Raw genomic sequence first — 19,715 nt, forward strand, 5'->3', positions numbered from 1 at the left:
GGGGAATTTCCACAGAGGGAACAGCCAGTACAAAGATGTGAAGGCCAGCGTGGCTGGAACAGGGTGGCCAGTGTCCCATGGCACAGGACCTGTAAGCAACAGCTGACTGGTGGCATAGGAAAACTGGACAGAGGGTGCTGAGGAGAGACGGGCGCTGCTTAGAATGTTGAGCTCCTTCTGCCCCCAGGCTGGGAACAAACACTCAGGAAAGCAAGGGTAAAGGCAGGGAAGCCTTAGTTTTCAATCTACACTCTACACTCTATATACACTCCAGCAAAAGCTGTAAGAAATGGCTGAGGGCGGGGGTCTGTTTGTTTATTCTATTTTAGACAGGGTTGCAGTGTGAGAAGATTTTCCCTGTGGTGACACAACACACACACATCTACTCACCACAGATAGGCAGCCAATGTCAAACCAAAGTACAGACACCATCCAAGTCCAACTTGGTGACCCCATGAGCTTCACTGGGTGCCTCACGGGGGTATGACTGAGGAGTCGCTTACAAGGGCAGACGTGACTCAAAGACAGCTGTGTCCCCAAGGCCCACTCCAGCCCAGGTGACAGCTCGGAAATGCTAGGACCATGGAGCACACTGCATAACCTGCAGGCAGCCCCACAGGTTGGAGAGTGTCTTTCCAGGGGCCTCGGTCGGTCCAAACCTCTCCTGGCAGCTCAGCTTCCTTCTTCCTGAAAGGGACTCTCAGCTCTTACTGCTTAGTCTGACAGGCAGGTGCCTAATGATCTGGTCAGTTTCTGGGACTTCCTGATGCTAATTTGAGTTGTTTGCCTTCCTGCTGAAGGAGTTTCCCTGCAGGAAGGAATGTTCCAGTCTTTGAGAACTTTGTTATACAGCACTCCACCAACCTCCATACCCGTCACCCCCACCCCTTCTTACATTCTTTCTGCCCCCTCATCCACAATGATCCCTGAGCCTTAGAGGGGGTGACTAGAGATGTCCACCTGTGGCTAAGAATTAGCTCACTGTGGCATAGACGTGGCCACTTGTTCTTAAGAGCTCGCCAATGGTTATGAGTTGAGTAAGCATACACGTTTAGATAGCAGTTTGACAGGCACATCACATCCATTCAGGAAAACCATATTCATTGTTTCTCCATTGGAAACTTGTCCTCCCCAGCCACAGGTTTTTGTCCTGGCTTACAGCACCAGATGTGAACTCCCTCTTGCAGAGCAGGCCTTACCTCCAATTGGAAGGCCATTGGTGTTACCCGATGGCTGTGCCACTATTGCACAAGCAGGCACATCCTGCCTGGCATAACGGTATCTCAGCACTCAGGGTCCATAGCCAAGCAGGAGCATTGGTGATAGTTCTCCACCATCGGCCTACATGGCCCCCTCTGGCCATGTGAAAGCCAGAGAGTGCAGCGGGCTGGGAGCTTCCAATTCAGTCCCAGCTTAATTTCTCCATTTCCGGAAGTCCCAGCTTACACAAACGGTATCTTCAGGGATATATATGATCTTACTGTCTACTTCTGCATACAACCAACAGCATTGGCAATCTGTAGCTTTTATGGTCTGTGGGGCCTCAGGGGCTTTCCTGGACAACAACTCACAGAAGTCACTGGGGTTTTCATTCAGTAACTTTATGACCTATGGGGGTGTCCTTTCCCAACTGTGTAAGGGTGCCTTTGGATTTAAACTCTCTAGCTATTGTTTTAACAACCCATCTTTCTTTTAAATTAACCAAGTCCTTAGAAGGACTATAAGGTAGGTGGAAGTACCATTGTAGCAGCTTGTCTCTCCAATGGCTTTCCAAATTTGCCAAACACTCAGAGGTTAGCACCATCTTCCCCCCCATCTCTCTCTCTCTCTCTCTCTCTCTCTCTCTCTCCACACACACACACACACACACACACGCGTGTGTGTGTGTGACTATGTATTTATTATGTTTTAATATAATATATTCATATATTATAGAATACATACATACATACATACATACATACATACATACATATCTTTCCCAGAGGATAGGCAGGGCAAGGAACATCTTGGATTAACACCCCATATCCCACAACAAATAGTGGGTTACAAAGATGGCCTTGGTGATGCTCTCAGAAAGTCTGTGGTCATCTGACCTCAGAAGTATCAGGTGACACTTCACAACCAGGAAGATACTAATGTCAAACACAAGCAGGATCTAAGACAGCACAGAAGAATTCCATCTGTTTATATCATTGTTCCTCTACTGATCAAGGCTGGGTACCACTTACAGATAGGAGGTGTTACTTTAACTAGCTCCTCCTCTCCTCAGTCATTCGCTCTGAACCATTACATTTACATATCCTGGAGCTTTCCACGGAGCCTCCCTCCACATTTCTCCACACCTGATAAACTCAGTGGGCCTGGCTCAGACCTCCTCAGAGCCAAAGGCAAATGTGTCCCTTGCTGCACCTACTGCCTCCCTGGGTCAGAGTAGCCATGGGTTGGACCCTATTCTTCATGCCTGGCTGTTGGGGGATGCTCTAGCTGGGAAAACCATTTCCACCCCAAGTATAATGTTTTCCTGGAGGGAAATGTACCTTCCTTAGCCTGGAGTTACAATTCCCCAACCCTGAGACAGGCTTGGTCATCTTCATCCGTATTGTTCTGTATTCTGGGAACTGCTCCTCAGGCTTTAAAGCCCCCCAGCAGCTCCTTAGACACAAGTTGGTTTTCTCTCAACTTTCACCCTTAGGCACTCCATAGTCTCGTCTCGCCACATTTGTCTTGGAGCAACCCAGGAGGACCTCTTTCCTCTGCTTGACCGTGTCTCTTCTCCTAGGCTGCACTCTCACTTAACGACATACTCCTTGTGTGCTCATCTAAGTCCCTGGGGCCAGACAAAACCTGCCCTAGTTTTTACAGAGCTTGCCCCACCAAAGCTGCTAAGGCTCCATCCAACCTTAAGGTCCTGGCTGGATCAACCTTTCCCTTAACTCCTCTGTAAACACAGTTCTATCTGGCCAAGTGAACTGGGGTTCAAGCTCAGCTTTCCTTGGTCCTAATTCCCCTCAATAGCATCTTTCCTTCTGCTATGGTCCTCCAGCCCGATATTTATGGGACTTCAGATGGTGATAACCATGTGTCCCCAGTGGCTTTCCTATGCCAGGCCATCAGGGACTCTCAGGCTATGCAGCCTTTGCCTTAAGGAGGGATGGGAAGGTGCGTGATTCAGTTTTTCTGCCTCCACAGCAGCCAGACTGACCCCACCGACTGCCATGTCTGTCCTACAGCCTCCCAAGCCAGGCTGTACCTGGCTCTTTCATTGTTTAAGTCTTCCCTAACTTTAGCAGTTCAAGTGCTAGCTAGCATTTCCTGCTCACCCTGGTGTCTCATGCTGGGCCACGGTTAAGACTCCATCACAGATTTTCCCTCTTTTCCTACTAAAGGTTGGACCCTCTGGGTATCTTCTGCTTTTACATGCTCTCCCCTTCCCCACTCTCTGAATCTCCTCATGGATTCCAAGTTCTTGGATACCAGGAAGGGCTTTTGAGCACGGACCTAACTTGTTCTCTTTTCTTCCCGGCCCCCAAGCCCTAGACAGCGGCAAGCCAGAATCTCCACCTCACCCTCTCCTTTATCTAATTCACTCGCCAAATTAGAATAACATGGAGGATGCTAGCCACATTTCCCTCTCTGCTGCAATTGCTCCTTTGCAACAATAAATTCCTGTTCGGCACCATCTCGGCCTCAGGTGCACTTCTAACTCCAGGACGTAGCCAGGCAACTTCTGCGGCTGCTTGCCAATAGCAGGGTTGCAATCATGAAGACTGCAAAATTTCCTCTACCCCTTTAACCGTTTTTAGGTCATCTCCATAGTCACATGGTTGGACCCCACTCATCAAGCAGGCATGGCACCACATCCCACCCAGATGAAGACTCCATCCTGGGACTCTGCCTACAGAGCCTCCCAATACTGACGACTCAGCCTTAGTGGCACGTCTCACTGCAAGAATCACATAACCACTGTCATAGCACAAAGGCACACTAGCACACACCACACAGGAAGGAACAACTCCACTGGAATTCCCTCCGTGGGTGCCGCTCCCTCAGGCTGCTTAGCCTCAGTTGCATGCCTTGCTACTCACAGCCAGGACCGTGTACTCACTCCTCCCCAACTCACCTTTGTTTCTGCCCTGTTCTTGTTCCTGGGGAGACAGAACTACTCACCCCAGAGAGGGATCCCATGACAAAGTATGGATACCACCGAAGTCCAACTTAGTGAGTCATCACCAAAGCCCATCCCAGCAAAGGTGACAGCTCACAAAGCTGGGAACATGGAGCCCACCGCACTGCCTGCAGGCAGCTCTTCCGGTTGGAGAGTATCCTTTCCTGTGCCTCAGTTGTTCCGAACCTCTCCCAGACAGCTCAGCTGGGTCCTGTTTCTTCCAGGCAGCTGGTCTGGTCTCAAGAGTCTGTTTTTGCAGCTTGGCTCCTCTGAGAGGGACTCTCGGATTTTATTGATTACTCTGGCAGAGAAAGGCCTAGTGAAAGTGAAATCTAGTCAGTTTCAGGGACTTCCTGAAGCTGTTAGGTTGTTTGCTTTCTGCTTAGCTTCCACTTAGAATGGACTATTTCAGCCTCAGAGAAAACTGTTACACAAAGGTATCCTCAAGCAGCTTGGGCTCACCTCAGACTCAATGCAGTCCTCCTGTCTCACCTTCCCAAGTGATAACAGAAGTGAAGCACCTGACTAAAATAGGAATTTAGTTTTGCAGTGCTATGGACTGGCTTTGCACATTGCTAGGTGCTTTACTGTTCTATTGCTCTGAAGAGACACCATAACCACAGTAATTCTTAAAAAAGAAAGCATTTAATTGGGGGCGGGTAGGGGTTGCTGCTTACAGTTTTAGAGAGTTAGTCCATGATAATCATGACAGGAAGCACATGGGTACGTACGCCACCAGAGCAATAGCTGAGCTCTTAGGTCCTGATCCACAGGCAGCAAGGGGGGGGGGGCTGGCCTGGGCTTTTGAAGCCTGAGAACCCACCCCCACTTGACGTAAGTGCTCTACCACTGAGTTGTGATCCCAGCCCCTCACAGCACAGTTTTAGGCAGACCTCTCTACCTACTGAGCTACATCTCCAGCCCAAGGTTGAATTTAAGTAAGGATTTAGGAGGGAGAAGTTCCAGATAGTAAGTAGCTGAAGGAGGGAAGCAGGCATTAGGTCACAGAACTGAGCAGTTAGTTACAATGAGTGCTGGTGTGTGTGGGGAGCTGGCCTGCTGTTAGAGCATCTGTCCTTGCACAAGGCCCAGGTTCTGTTGCCAGCACCCACACAGTGGTTTACAACCACCGGTTACGCCGGTTCCAGGATCCTCTACAGCAACTGCATGTATGTGCTGTACAAACATGCAGGCAATGCACTCATACACATATAGCAATAAAAAAAATAGATCTCAAAAAGCCGGGCGGTGGTGGTGCACGCCTTTAATCCCAGCACTTGGGAGGCAGAGGCAGGCGGATTTCTGAATTCGAGGCCAGACTGGTCTACAAAGTGAGTTCCAGGACAGCCAGGGCTACACAGAGAAACCCTGTCTCAAAAAACAAAAAACAAAAAAAGCTAGGCTTGACACGCAGCCCAGTGGTGGAGAATGTGTTTAGCTCCAGGCTCTTGGTTCCATTAGGATGAAAAACTAGAAAGTCGGTGCCGTCTGATTCCACCTCCTGAGACCCTGAGACTCCTCCACTCTTTCCATCTTGGAAATGTTGCCTTGTAGCTCTCTCTGAAATGCTCCTTGAGTCCATCCCACGCATTCCTCCGAGAAGACACCAAATTATTTCCACTTACATGTGGAGAGCAATTCACTTTTTTGCCCTCAAGGGCATTTTCCTAAACAAAGAGAAACCTAGAGAGAGATTACAGTTTACCTACAAGGCAGAAGTGCCTACAGGCAGGGAAGTGGAGAATCCCACGCCTGTGGAGATGGGACCGCTCTGCCATTGACAGACTGATGGAAAAGTCAGCGTCTTTATCTTGCTTTCTCACAGTCTCTTCTATCCACTAGCATTTTGGTTTTAAACAAAATCAAGACAATAACATCTAAAACTCTATCTTCTCGTCACACTGGCCACATTTCAAGGACTCGAGCTGTGTGTGGACAGTGGCTACCATGCTCATGCGCAGGCTCCATCGTGCCATGGCCAACACTAGACAAAGGGAAGCCCCTCCCTCTTAGAAGTTATCTGGGGACTGCAAGAAACTTGACCAGAATTTCACCCCAGTATCGATCGATGCCATTGAAAGAATAAGCATGGAGGGCAAGAGGCTGAGGCAGATGGATGTGAAGTTTAAGGCCAATGTCAGCAGTCTTGCAAGACCCCTGCCTCCAAATAAAGTAATTCTGGGTCTGAGCTTACGGCTCAGTCAGGAAAGTTCTTGCCTTGCACACACAAGGACCGGAGTTCAATCCTCAGAACCAGTAGAAGGCCCGGAGTGGTGACCCTAGTGCCAGGACATCTAGACAGGCAGGTCTTTGAAGCTTTCTAGTCAGCAGGTCTGGCCTACTTGGTAAGGTCTAGGCTAGTAGATTGTTATGTCTCATTGGACATGGAGGTGCATGCGTCCGTCCAATCTCAGCACTCAGGAGGCAGAAGCAAATGGACCTCTGAGTTCCAGGCTAGCCTGGTCTACAGAGTGAGTTCCAGACCAGCAAGAGGTATATAAGGAGTCCATGTCTCAGAAAACAAACAAAAAAAGGACATCATGTCCATCATGTCTCAAAGAAGGTGACTGTGGTCCTGAGGCTGATACTGAAGGCTGTCCTTTAGCCTCCACAGACATCACTTATGCACCTACAAACACCTGGGCATGCTCACATGCATTGCAAAAAAAAAAAAAAAAAAATTGGAAGGCCACGAGATAGCTCAGCAGGTAGGACTTGCTGCCAAGGCTGAAGCCCTGAGTTTAATCCCCATAACCCATGTGGTAGAGTTGAGAAGGACCAACTCCTGCAGGTTGTCCCCCAACCTCCGTGTACATGCCACACCCACCCATCCATATAAATATATAAAAATTTTTAAATAAATTAATTTTGAATGTAGCTCAGTAGATTGCTTAGCTATCATATATAGGTCCTGTATTCAATTCCCAGTAACACAAAAATAAAGTGAGTTAGAGAGATACATAGTTTTTATTCATCTGATTGTAACTGTTGTCTCCAAGGCTTACTGCCTTAGTCTGCTAACCTAGGCCTAGTCTTGGAAGCTTCTAACCTCTGTACTTCTAATCTAGGCCTAGAGTGTTTTCTTTTTTTGGTTTTTTTTTTTTTTTTTTTTGGTTTTTCGAGACAGGGTTTCTCTGTATAGCCCTGGCTGTCCTGGAACTCACTTTGTAGACCAGGCTGGCCTCGAACTCAGAAATCCGCCTGCCTCTGCCTCCCAAGTGCTGGGATTAAAGGCGTGCGCCACCACCGCCCGGCACCTAGAGTGTTTTCAGCCTCTGAGACTTACTGTGAATAAGCTCACCCTTTCTGGTTCTTTCTGAGCTCTGGCTGGCTCATTCAACTCAGCTGTTGTGGCTCAGACTCCTCTCCAGGCTGACTGCTTCAATCTGGCCTCTCTCAGTTTTCTCTTGAATTGCTCTGTGTGGCCTCAAACTAACTCCAGCAATATGTTCTGGTCTTCTGGCTCCTTCTCACTCTCTGGTTCATTCTGTCATCACCTCTGTCTAGCTTGTTCTCTCTTCAGCCTGTCTCTGTACGACTGACCCACTGACCCAGTAACCCTGCCTCTTCTTTTTTTTCCTCTCCCACTCTGCTCTAAGTAGTGTCCCTTTCCTGTTCTTGTGAGACTTGGGCATATCCTATCCTGTCAAATCTTTCTCTGATTCCTCACTTTGTCTGCCACTCAATTAGACATCCCTTTCAAACATGGGTGCTTCCTTCTGTGAACTAACTTGACCCTCACTGTCTGGGACTTTCTAGCCAGAGGGATTAAAGCTGTGTGCTAAGGGCTGAGCCACACAACCAAAAACAGGTATTTTCAGTAAATAACACAGGGGGTTCCCAATGTAATCAAATATCCTGCAACAGAGAGATGTCTAGACAGTTCCAAGTGTGTACTTCAAGGATCTGAGTTCAGTTCCTAATCCTTCTCCTGGTCTCCCCAGGCACCTGCATGAACATGCAATATACCCCTCATATATGCAAGTAATTGAAAATAAAATCCTTTTTAAAAACCCAAAACAAAGTAATTAAAACATGGAGTTACCGTATAACTGGGATTCCAAGTCCGGTTTTATTAATACACTCTGGACTTCTCTGCCTGTCAGATCACAAATATCATATACAGCACACTGATGTGGACTATTCATTCACACATTTTTTTTTTGTTTTGTTTTGTTTTGTTTGTTTGTTTTGTTTTGTTTTTCGAGACAGGGTTTCTCTGTGTAGCCCTGGCTGTCCTGGAACTCACTCTGTAGACCAGGCCGGCCTTGAACTCAGGAATCACCTACCTCTGCCTCCCAAGTGCTGGGACTAAAGGTGGGCGCCACCACCGCCTGGCCTCATTCACACAACTTATTCTGTAAAAATATCACTTTGTGTGCCATGGCCGGGCTGGGAATGAGAACAAGCAGGTGCCAGTTCCCTGGGGCTGGCAGTCTCCAGAAGCTGAGATTAGGGGGGAAGGCCGGTAGTGCTCCGCACGCTTGGGGATGACTTGACTTCCCGATCTTCCCTCTGGAAAGAAAAACAGACGCAAAGCTTTGAGTACTACAACTACCTTGTGAGGGTTAAACGACAGGACGGTAACCAGTGCAATACAGCTCAAACGTAAGCACTGACTCTGTCATCCCTGGCTAAGTGTCACACCTCTTCCTGCTGCGCGACCATGGGCTGTAGGGAGCCTGCCTAGCACTCCAGTGAGGTCTCAGGGCCTGCCTTAGTCTGAGTGGTGGCCTAGCATATACAGGGGCTGGGTTCCACCTCCAGCATCACAATTAATACAATGAAAGGCCTTTCAAAAATATGTTTTAGAGCCCGGCGTGGTGGCACACGCCTTTAATTCCAGCACTTGGGAAGCAGAGGCAGGCGGATTTCCCAAGTTCGAGGCCAGCCTGGTCTACAAAGTGAGTTCCAGGACAGCCAGGGCTATACAGAGAAACCCTGTCTCGAAAAACAAACAAACAAAATGTTTTAATATATGTGTCTATGTGAGTGTGTCACATGGGTGCAGGTAACTGCAGAAGTCAGAATTACAAGTGACTGTGAACTCTCATGTTACCAAGTGCTCTGCCACTGAGCTACATCCTCAGTCCCTAGGACCTTTTAAAAGTGAGTTTGCCATTAAAAACACAACCCACTGGGTAGTGGTGGCACAGGCCTTTAATTCCAGCACTTGGGAGGCAGAGACAGGTGGATCTCTATAAATTCCAGGCCAGAGTGGTTTACAGAGTGAGTTCCAGGACAGCTAAGTCTACAGAGAGGAACAAACCAAACCAGTATCTTCTTTGGAAAGATACAATGAGGATTAAGAGCCTGTTCCCGTGACAGTTACAATGGCTGTCATTTCTGCAGCACCGCCTTCCCACCAGGCACTATCACTTCTGCAAAAGCTTGGGCTTGGTGGCATTGAGAATCATGCTTCTTTTCCCAATGTTGGAAAGAGGCACAGGGAATATCTGCTCAGGCGATCCGGGTGAAAGGTGTTCCTGGAGGGCTGTGAGGTCATCTAAATGAGACTGACCCTGTCTTTCATGCCCCTGTCCTCAGGAAACTGGACGCCTTCATCTATGACGCAGCAGTGCTCAACTACATGGCCCGAAAGGATGAGGGCTGCAAGCTGGTCACCATCGGCTCCGGCAAGGTCTTCGCCACCACTGGTTATGGCATCGCCCTACACAAGGGCTCCCGCTGGAAGAGGCCCATCGACCTGGCGCTGCTGCAGTTCCTGGGGGACGGTGCGGCTAGGCTGGGCATGCTGTCCTACTCTGGAAGAGGGGAGGGCTGGCCCTCGGTCCTGGGGAGGAGGGTCTTCAAGATTGGAAGGGTCTGAGGCCTGGTTTCTGTATCTGAGGTGAGCATGCTCCTAATAAGTGACTCTGACCTCATCCTCAGATGAGATTGAGATGCTGGAGCGGCTGTGGCTTTCAGGGATCTGCCACAATGACAAAATCGAGGTGATGAGCAGCAAGCTGGATATCGACAACATGGCAGGTGTCTTCTACATGCTCCTCGTGGCCATGGGCCTCTCCTTGCTGGTCTTCGCCTGGGAACACCTTGTGTACTGGCGACTGCGGCACTGCCTGGGGCCCACCCACCGCATGGATTTCCTACTGGCCTTCTCCAGGGTAAGAATGGGAGCGAGAAGGCAGGGGAGGCTCCTGCAGAGAAGGGGAGTGGGAAAGTGAGAAAGAGGCGTCAGACATAACTAATGGGGATCGCGGGCAAGGCCCAGTGCATAGGGAAGAGGTCGTGGGTACAGGCAACCCGCTGACCCCTCACCATCTCTCACAGGGTATGTACAGTTGCTGCAGCGCTGAGGCTGCTCCGCCGCCGGCCAAACCCCCGCCACCGCCGCAGCCGCTGCCCAGTCCGGCGTATCCCGCCGCTCGCCCACCCCCTGGCCCCGCACCCTTCGTGCCCCGAGAGCGCGCAGCCGCCGACCGCTGGCGCCGGGCCAAGGGCACAGGGCCCCCGGGGGGCGCAGCGCTAGCCGACGGCTTCCACCGATACTACGGCCCCATCGAGCCGCAGGGGCTGGGCCTCGGCGAGGCGCGCGCGGCACCGAGAGGCGCAGCCGGACGCCCACTGTCCCCACCCACCACACAGCCCCCGCAGAAGCCACCACCTTCCTACTTCGCCATCGTGCGCGAGCAAGAGCCGGCCGAGCCCCCCGCCGGCGCCTTCCCGGGCTTCCCATCTCCGCCCGCTCCGCCCGCCGCCGCAGCCGCCGCCGTCGGGCCGCCACTGTGCCGCCTGGCTTTCGAGGACGAGAGCCCTCCCGCGCCCTCGCGCTGGCCGCGTTCTGACCCCGAGAGCCAGCCGCTGTTGGGTGGGGGCGCGGGCGGCCCGAGCGCGGGGGCGCCGGCCGCACCACCGCCGCGCCGCACCGCGCCACCACCGTGCGCCTACCTGGACCTCGAGCCTTCGCCTTCGGACTCCGAGGATTCGGAGAGCCTGGGCGGAGCGTCGCTCGGTGGCCTGGAGCCCTGGTGGTTCGCCGACTTCCCCTACCCGTATGCTGAGCGCCTCGGGCCGCCGCCCGGCCGCTACTGGTCGGTCGACAAGCTCGGGGGCTGGCGCGCTGGTAGCTGGGACTACCTGCCCCCGCGCGGCGGCCCCGCATGGCACTGCCGCCACTGCGCCAGCCTGGAGCTGCTACCGCCACCACGCCATCTCAGCTGCTCGCACGACGGCCTAGACGGTGGCTGGTGGGCGCCTCCGCCTCCACCCTGGGCTGCGGGGCCACCGCCCCGGCGCCGGGCGCGCTGTGGTTGTCCTCGACCGCACCCGCACCGCCCCCGGGCTTCGCACCGTGCGCCCGCCGCCGCGCCGCACCACCACCGACACAGGCGCGCGGCTGGCGGCTGGGACCTCCCGCCGCCCGCGCCCACCTCGCGTTCACTGGAGGACCTGAGCTCCTGCCCACGGGCGGCCCCGACGCGCAGGCTCACCGGGCCCTCGCGCCACGCGCGCCGCTGTCCGCACGCTGCGCATTGGGGGCCGCCCCTGCCCACCGCATCTCACCGGAGACACCGGGGCGGGGACCTGGGCACACGCAGGGGCTCTGCGCACTTCTCCAGCCTGGAGTCCGAGGTATGACGCGGCTCCGGCCCCCCCCACCCCCGCCGCCCCCTCGGTCAGCGCAGGCCACGACCCGAGGGGACGCGCTAAGTGGACAAGACCCTCATGGGTTGGGAAGGACAGAAACGGACCTGGCCGGACCTCGCCTGGAGCAGCGTCCTGCGCCCCACCCCCTTGCCTTGGGGGAACTATGAGCCAGAGGGGACTCGGTCGCCCAAATCTCACCCATCCTGAGAGCAAGGGGGCGGGGTTCTTGGAGCCCACCGACTCTTTTTTTAAAACCCGAAAAGGGCTTTTTAACGTCACCTGATTGGCGGGAGGTGTGGGGGGGTCACGCCGCGCCCCACCCCTACGCTCCGGGCCATGGCCCTCACATCACTGTGCAGCTCCCTAGCCCCAGACACACCTCTAGGGGAGCCTGTTTTTAACCTTTCATTCATCAGGACTCAAAACTGTGAGACGCGTATGCCAAACTGTGACTCCAGACCTTGGCCCCGCCACACAGAAACCCCTGACCCCAGACTGTGACTTCCAACACCTAAAATGATCATCTGACCCCAGACTGTGCCCCGACCAGACTGTGACCCTTCATGTCAGACCTCGATGACCCCTCCCTTTTAGATCCTTGTTGGTTCTGACCTATGACCTCTCCTCCACAAAAGTCCTACCTTCACCTGTCTCCCCCCACTCACCAACCACCCCAGATGCCACCAATCACATCTTCAAGTCCAGCCCTTATTTGTGACCCTTCAGTGATGATCCAGCAGACACTCCACCCCCAGGTCTCCTTTCCCAGATTTCAGCAGGGTCTGAGGCTGGGCTGAGAAGAGGGTCTGGGAGCCCACACCTGACCTTTCCTCCCCTCTCCCGCTCCTACACTGCAGTGTTTGGAATAAAACCATGTTTTTACGCCTCCTCAGTCCAAGCCTGAGTTCTGTGTCTGTCTCTTAGGTCCCTTCAACTTCTCTGGAGAAAAATGGAAACTGAGAACCGAGTCCTTAGGGAAGACAGTCAGACAACAGAAACTGGGCTGGTGGTGTAGCAGAAGCAGGGTGTTGTAATATTCATAACACCCTGAGTTCAGTCCCCAGTCCTAGAAAACAGGAGATTGGGGAAGCACAGTCAACCCCAGGAAGCGGCAAGAGTCCAGGGGAGAGGGGTGGAGAGGTGACAGGGCAGAGACAACACCCCTAAAAGTAGTGGTACAAAAAGGGATGCACAAATTAGGAACAAATCTAGAGACCTATTCCTTGCTACTGGCAAGAATGATTTGATGGGTTATTTTATGCAAATGGATAGTGGCCAACCCACGCCTTGAATACCCTTAATCTCACCAGTGAGGATCTGTTTCCAATATTTCATTACTCCAATTAACCAAAACTCGGGTGTACATGGGTAGATAAAGAGAGCTGACTCAGTTGTAGCAGCAGCCTCAAGAGAGACTTTCTGATTAAGTGCCTGCTGACCAGAGCTGCCCTGGGAATGCCTGGTTGGGAAATGGACTGCCCCTGGAGGATAGATCCAATCCACTAACTTATACATAATGTCCAGCCTGTCTACCCTAAAGCATTTTGAAATAATTTAAAGCCATCATAACAAGGAGAGGAGAAGAAATCGGCCTTAAAGGTCCTCGGGGAACAGAAGCCCAGTCTCCTTGCCAGTAAGTGCTCGTTTACATACATGAATAATTAACTAAATGGAAAGACAACCCTGGGAATGAAAGGTGGAAGATGGAGAGGGCTCTGAAGCCGAGGACTTCTGTAGAACTACAACTCCCAGAAGGTCTTGCCACTGCTGCGCGGAAGAATTCCCCAAGGTCACACGAAAGACAAAATTGCTCCTAATATAAGTCTTCTCAATGAGCCAGGACGCGGTTACTTTGGGGCGCTTTACCTTCTTCTGGCTGGTTCACAGGTTTCCAAGGTAACAGTACAGTGGGACGGGTCTTAGACGGTGGGAGGTGAAACCCGGAAGTGACGCTCTCACTTCGCGTCCGGGCAAGAAGGTTCGAAGATGGCGGCGCGCAAGGGCCGGAGTCGCACGTGTGAAACCGGGGAACCCATGGAGGCTGAAACCTGCGACCCAGGATCCGAAGGCCCATCCCAGGTCTACCTGCCCGGCAGAGGGCCGCCAGTGGGCGAGGGAGAGGAGCTGGTAATGGATGAAGAGGCCTACGTGCTGTACCATCGTGCACAAACTGGTAGGCAGGGGGGCCTGACTCTCGGGTCCAGGGAAATGAAAGGCCTGTCTTGGGGCCTAGGGGACGAAGGGTCTGGAGTCTGAGGATTGTGACCCTGCAGACTGCCGGCCTTTGGAGGAGGTGGAGGCCGAGTTCCCAGTCTCTCGTTCTGCAACTCTAATCTCCCCGTCCATCCCTAGGCGCCCCTTGTCTCAGCTTTGACATAGTCCGAGATCATTTGGGCGACAACCGGACAGAGCTCCCTCTCAGTCTTTACCTGTGTGCGGGAACCCAGGCGGAGAGCGCCCAGAGCAATAGGTGAGACCCAGGACCTTTGCAAGACATCCACCAGGCCCCACGCATTAGGGCTCCCTGCTAATGCCAGACCTAAAAGTCTGGGACCCCAGCCTCCCTCCTCCTTCAACATCCCGGCACTCAGTTTCTAACCCGCCTTTGCTTCCCCAGACTGATGATGCTTCGGATGCACAATCTCCATGGCACCAGGCCGTCACCCTCAGAGGGCAGTGATGACGATGAGGAAGATGAAGAGGATGAGGAGGAGCAGAAACCACAGCTGGAACTGGCCATGGTTCCTCACTACTGTGGCATCAACCGAGTTCGGGTACAGTCTTCCCAGGGGCTTGTTAAGGATACTCTGCAGCACACCCCTCCCCCTTGATCCAAATGTCTCTCAGTACCTCCTCCAGCCCCGCAGCTTCTCTCCCTCCCGCCTCATTTTCAGACATTCTCACTATATGAGCTGATAAACAGATAATAAAGGCTGAAACAGCTCCTGATTGTGGTGTGAAACGCAAGGGTGTTACTGAGCTGTTGCTTAGGGACTGAGGCAGGATAGAATGAGTTCAGAGGCAGCTTAATGGTAGAGCGCTCGCCTCAAGTTCCATAAATAAAGCACTTTATGATCAGGTAGATGACTAAAAAAAAGGGAGACGGTGTACAAGGAGCATGTAGAGCAAAAGCTGGCCCGAAGCTGGACCTGTATCTGTTAGACCTGTATCTGTTACATTATCCCCAGAAGGTTTAGCCTGTAGACAGAAGCTCTGGGCCCATGAACATAACATACTAGTGGGAAAGGGAACAGGAGAAAGCTGGTAAGTATGTAGTTTGTTACAAGACGCTGGGCGTGGTAGTGTAAGGGCGTTCCTAGGGTGAGTTGCTTTTTTGTAAACGGTGAATTTGAGGAGGACTGGGTAAGTCGGTGTTCTTGGACTAGAGACCTGCAGCAAGTGTCAGGGCTGGGGTGTCTGTGGAAACAGATTTGCAGAGAAGAAAAATGAAAGTGCCAAGACCCTTGGGTGCACCTGGCACACATGGTTCAGAATCTCAGGGGAAACTGGAGAGGCGACTGTGTGTGGAGCAGAATAGACAAAGCGGGGACAGTGACAGATGTGCAGGGTGAGCGCCTGGAAGACTGGTCGCTTTGCTCTTGTGGGCTAATGTAAGACTTGGTTTCTACTTCAGGAGAGATTAGGAAGTGGAGGACGTAAAGTAGAGGAGTGACTGGTCTGGTACTTGTTTTCGGAGGCTCCCGCTGGCTTCTGTGTGGAAAATTGACTGCAGAGATCCAAAAGTGTTTGATTACATAAGGAACAACTCACGGGAAGGGTGGCACTGGCAGTGGCCACAGTACAGGTGGTTAGAAAAGTTTGAGAGGCGCAGCGTAGATGGGTGTGAGGAAGGAGACAGCCAAACATGGGTCTCAATGTTTTAGACTGAAGGTGAATGTTTTAGGGTTACTATTGCTGTGATAAGATGCGGTGACCAAAAGTAACTTAGATAGGAAAGGCTTTGTTTGGCTTACACTTCCACATCACTGTTCATCGCCAAAGGAAGTCAGGACAGGAACTGAAACAGCAAGAATGTGGTGGCAGGGACTGATGCAGAGGCCATGAAGGGGTGCTGCTTACTGGCCTGCTTGTCATGGCTTACTCAGTTTGCTTGTTTCGGTCTTTTTCATATTGTTTTGTTTGACAGGGTTTCTCTGTGTAGCCCTGGCTGTCCTGGAACTAGCTCTGTAGACCAGGCTGGCCTCGAACTCAAAGATGTGCCTGCCTCTGCCTCCCAAAGTTGTGTTCCACCACTGCCCAGCTAAGCTGTTTTCTTATAGAATCTAGGACGGCCTGCCCAGGGCTGGCACCACCCCAATGGACTGGGCCCTCCTAATTAACAAAGTGTCTTACTGCCTGCAGCCCTATGTCACTGAGGCTTTTTCTCAATTGAGGCTCCATTCTCTCAGATTACTCTAGTTTATGTCAAGTTGACATAAAACTAGCCACGGTGGAGATGGTCAGAGGAATGTGTTGTCTATGGTAATAGGGCAGTTTAAGGATCTTGGAGTGACGGTAGAGGGGGAAGGATGTGAGAGCGGTAGAACCCGCAGTGTTTTCTAGAACTCCACTGGGAGCTTGAGCTTCATCCTTTTGCTGTTTCTGTTCCCAGAGCCAGGAGGTGATCTGGCCATCAGCTGGTCTGGGAGCACATAGTTTCCTCTTACAAAGCTGTTTGGGAACTATATTTGTCTGTAGACATGCCAAGGTTATAGTTTTGGGGGTCTATTGTCTAACCTTAGGCCTCTCCCCTCTTTGTTTTGTGTACCCCTCTGGCAGGTATCTTGGCTTGGGGAGGAACCTGTGGCTGGAGTATGGTCAGAGAAGGGCCAAGTGGAGGTGTTCGCACTGCGGCGGCTCCTGCAGGTGGTGGATGACCCCCAGGCCCTGGCCATCTTCCTCCGAGATGAGCAGGCCCGAATAAAACCCATCTTCTCCTTTGCTGGCCACATGGGAGAGGGCTTTGCTCTTGACTGGTCCCCTCGGGTGCCCGGTGAGTTTGGATTTTCTCATGGTTCAGGGAGGATGGGTCGTAGGACTCCTGGAAAGGCAAGAAGTGCCTTTCCCTCCAGGTGGGTAAGGTGGCTTCCTAACCCTTGTCTAGGCCGCTTGCTGACTGGTGACTGTCAGAAGAATATCCACCTCTGGACACCCACGGAGGGTGGTTCCTGGAATGTGGACCAGAGGCCGTTTGTGGGCCACACACAGTCTGTGGAGGATCTGCAGTGGTCACCAACTGAGGACACGGTGAGGAAAGGCTGGAGGCCTAGACATGTAGGTCTGATGGGGATGAGGGCAAGCTAGGAACCTGAACCCTGGCTTGGGAGGGAAGGGGACCCAAACTGGGCCCTGATCAGACAAGGAGACAGTGAATGATGGTGCAGCCTGTGGGTTGGGGCATCTTTCCAGTTGTAACTTGTTGGACCCTACTTAGGTGTTTGCCTCCTGCTCCGCTGATGCCTCCATTCGCATCTGGGACATCCGAGCAGCCCCAGGCAAGGCCTGCATGCTCACCACAGCCACTGCCCACGATGGGGATGTTAATGTCATCAGCTGGAGCCGCAGGGAGCCCTTCCTGCTCAGCGGGGGGGATGATGGTGCCCTCAAAGTCTGGGACCTGCGACAGTTCAAGGTATCTTCCCAGCTGGGTTCCTAAGGGCTGGGAGGCTCTGGGCATTAAATCCTGGTGAGGAGGTAGACACCGCAGGATGTGGGTATGAGCAGAGGGGTCACTCCCTCAACCCTGCGTATCTCTCCCCTTCTCTGTTCTATTCCTGAGACTTTTGAGCACTCGATACATCTGTCTCCCTTTCACACGTGGCCCTGCCTGCTTTCTTGCTGCCTGCACTGGGAAGTACCCAGTGTTTTTGCCCCCACACCAGCTGGGCAGTACAGAGACTGTAACTGTCATTTGCCCATTTAGCAGAGATACAGCTGACCACATAGCCCATGGCCTTGGGCTGCTGGGAATTGTAGTGTGTTTTAGTGTGCTTCAGCGTTAGTTGGGATTTTGAGCCCCATTCATTCCTTATAGGAAAGGAAACTAAGACATGGAACAGGAGCAGAGGTGACATCACAGCTAAGTTAAGAGCTGATCAGTATTCTAGGCAGGTGGAAGAGGCATTTCCAAGCTCTAGCGGAAGCCAGGACCTGTCCTGGCGCCAGGCCTTCCCTGCATCACCATGACGTCAGCCTCTTCCAGTTTCATTAGTTCTATAGAGTCTATAGAGTCGTCCTGGGGAAGCTTCCAGAGGGAGGTGCAGTCCTCCATGCCAAACGAACGGCCCCAGGGACTTGTGTTCCTAGCACCACTTCTTCTAACTTAGGTGCTGTCTTTAGGTAGCATCAGGGAGCTTAGGGAAACTGTTAAATTCCTGTTAAGGCTTCAACCTTAAAAGAACAGCCAAGCATGTGTTGGAGGGACCACCCCTCTGTTCTTGTTATAGGCAAAGAATGGTGCGGCATGTTCAGGGACATGCATGGGCAGGCTCCTGTCACCTTGTTAGGAGGCTGGTTTGTATGAAACCTTCCAGCAGCCCAAGGATAAGTCATCTTACCTCTGTCCTTTCCCTGTGTTTCTTTCCTGGGCCCTGGCTTTGTATGGGTATAAGAGGGGCTTCTGAGACCGAGTCTGGTACTCACACTGAGGTCTGACTCCTACACTCTCTTGTAGTCTGGCTCCCCTGTGGCCACCTTCAAGCAACATATGGCCCCCGTGACCTCTGTTGAATGGCACCCTCAGGACAGTGGGGTCTTTGCAGCCTCGGGTGCTGACAACCAGATCACACAATGGGACCTGGCAGTTGAACGGGACCCAGAGTCGGGGGAGACAGAGACAGACCCTGGGCTGGCGGCACTCCCCCAGCAGTTGCTGTTCGTGCACCACGGTGAGACTGACCTGAAGGAGCTACACTGGCACCCGCAGTGCCCGGGGGTCCTGGTCAGCACCGCCCTGTCAGGCTTCACCGTCTTCCGCACCATCAGTGTTTGAGGTGGCCAACACTTGGCCTCAAGACTTGGCTCCACATGAGAACTGGATCGGTTAACTTGGCAAGGATCGTTAGGCCTGTAGACTGCACCTCAGAAAGGAAGACTTGTTCAACTGGCCTATGTGGACGGAAGGAACGGATTCTACTGACCTGGTATCTCTAAGGATGTGGATTGACCCTTGGCTCTGCCTTACACCAAAGACTAGGTGCAGGCAAAGATCCTTGCCTGTACCAGATACGGCCTCAGGATGAGATTTTTGTCAGTGTTGACTCCTGGCTTGACCCCAAGGACCTCTGACCGGGGACCCAATTCTGGCTGTTGATCAACTTTGGGAACTTTAAGGGTTTTGCCATAGCTGGGCCAAGTCTGGGTCTGTGTCACTCCAGTGGAATTTAATTCTCTCTTTGCCTTCTGGCCAGTTAGATTTGGTTGAGATCCAAGTAGGGAGCCATCTGGGGTGCCCTCCTGTGCTGACCACTACTGTACTGGAGGAGGGTCTGGGGCGTCTGCTGCAGTAAAGGACCACAATAAGGCTCCAGACACCAAGCTACAAGTCCTCTGAGCTTCTTTGCTGTGAGAAACCTAATGGTGGTAGGGAGGGGTTTGGTATAGAGCTGTCCCCTGCAGCCCTTCACCCATGCAACTCTCACCCTCTAGGCTTTCCCTTGTTGTCTGACTCTGAATGAGTAACTCTGTGTTTCTTTCCTGGACCACTGGCTTAGTAAGGCATCATCCTAGGGGAGATGGGGACCCGCATTTCCTCCCCTTTATTACTTACTCAATATTTCCTGCTGAGTTCCCTAAGCCATCCATGCCCTTCAGATGCCTCTATTTCCCATGTTCCTGATCCCTCCTGTCCCTCCCTGCCTCCCACCCATTATCTGCACTGTCCTCTCCAGTCTGCCTGGGCCGCAGCCCAGTGCCCTGCCTGGCCAGCCTCCCTGGCTCC

General features: G+C 52.5%; 2 protein-coding genes across 3 annotated transcripts in view; both read left to right on the plus strand.

The window, feature by feature from the left end:
- The window catches only part of Grin2d (glutamate ionotropic receptor NMDA type subunit 2D), a 34,352-nt gene extending 22,585 nt beyond the window's left edge, over positions 1-11,767 (plus strand). For both annotated transcript variants that reach the window (XM_085841725.1, XM_021167257.2), the window contains exons 10-12: positions 9,716-9,903; positions 10,061-10,293; positions 10,460-11,767. In XM_085841725.1, coding sequence (XP_085697851.1) covers positions 9,716-9,903; positions 10,061-10,293; positions 10,460-11,767 — 1,729 coding nt within the window. The remainder of the gene's footprint in view (positions 1-9,715; positions 9,904-10,060; positions 10,294-10,459) is intronic.
- A 1,953-nt stretch (positions 11,768-13,720) lies between these two features.
- On the plus strand, positions 13,721-19,474 carry Grwd1 (glutamate rich WD repeat containing 1). The gene is made up of 7 exons (XM_021167256.3): positions 13,721-13,949; positions 14,129-14,246; positions 14,394-14,550; positions 16,556-16,769; positions 16,881-17,023; positions 17,211-17,408; positions 18,450-19,474. Exons 1-7 carry the CDS (start codon positions 13,763-13,765, stop codon positions 18,765-18,767), a joined length of 1,335 nt encoding a protein of 444 aa, XP_021022915.1. The 5' UTR covers positions 13,721-13,762; the 3' UTR covers positions 18,768-19,474.
- The last annotated feature ends 241 nt before the right edge of the window (positions 19,475-19,715 follow it).

Source organism: Mus caroli, unplaced genomic scaffold, assembly GCF_978045245.1.
Source record: "Mus caroli unplaced genomic scaffold, Mus_caroli_1 scaffold_8, whole genome shotgun sequence".
Taxonomy (NCBI): Eukaryota; Metazoa; Chordata; class Mammalia; order Rodentia; family Muridae; genus Mus; species Mus caroli.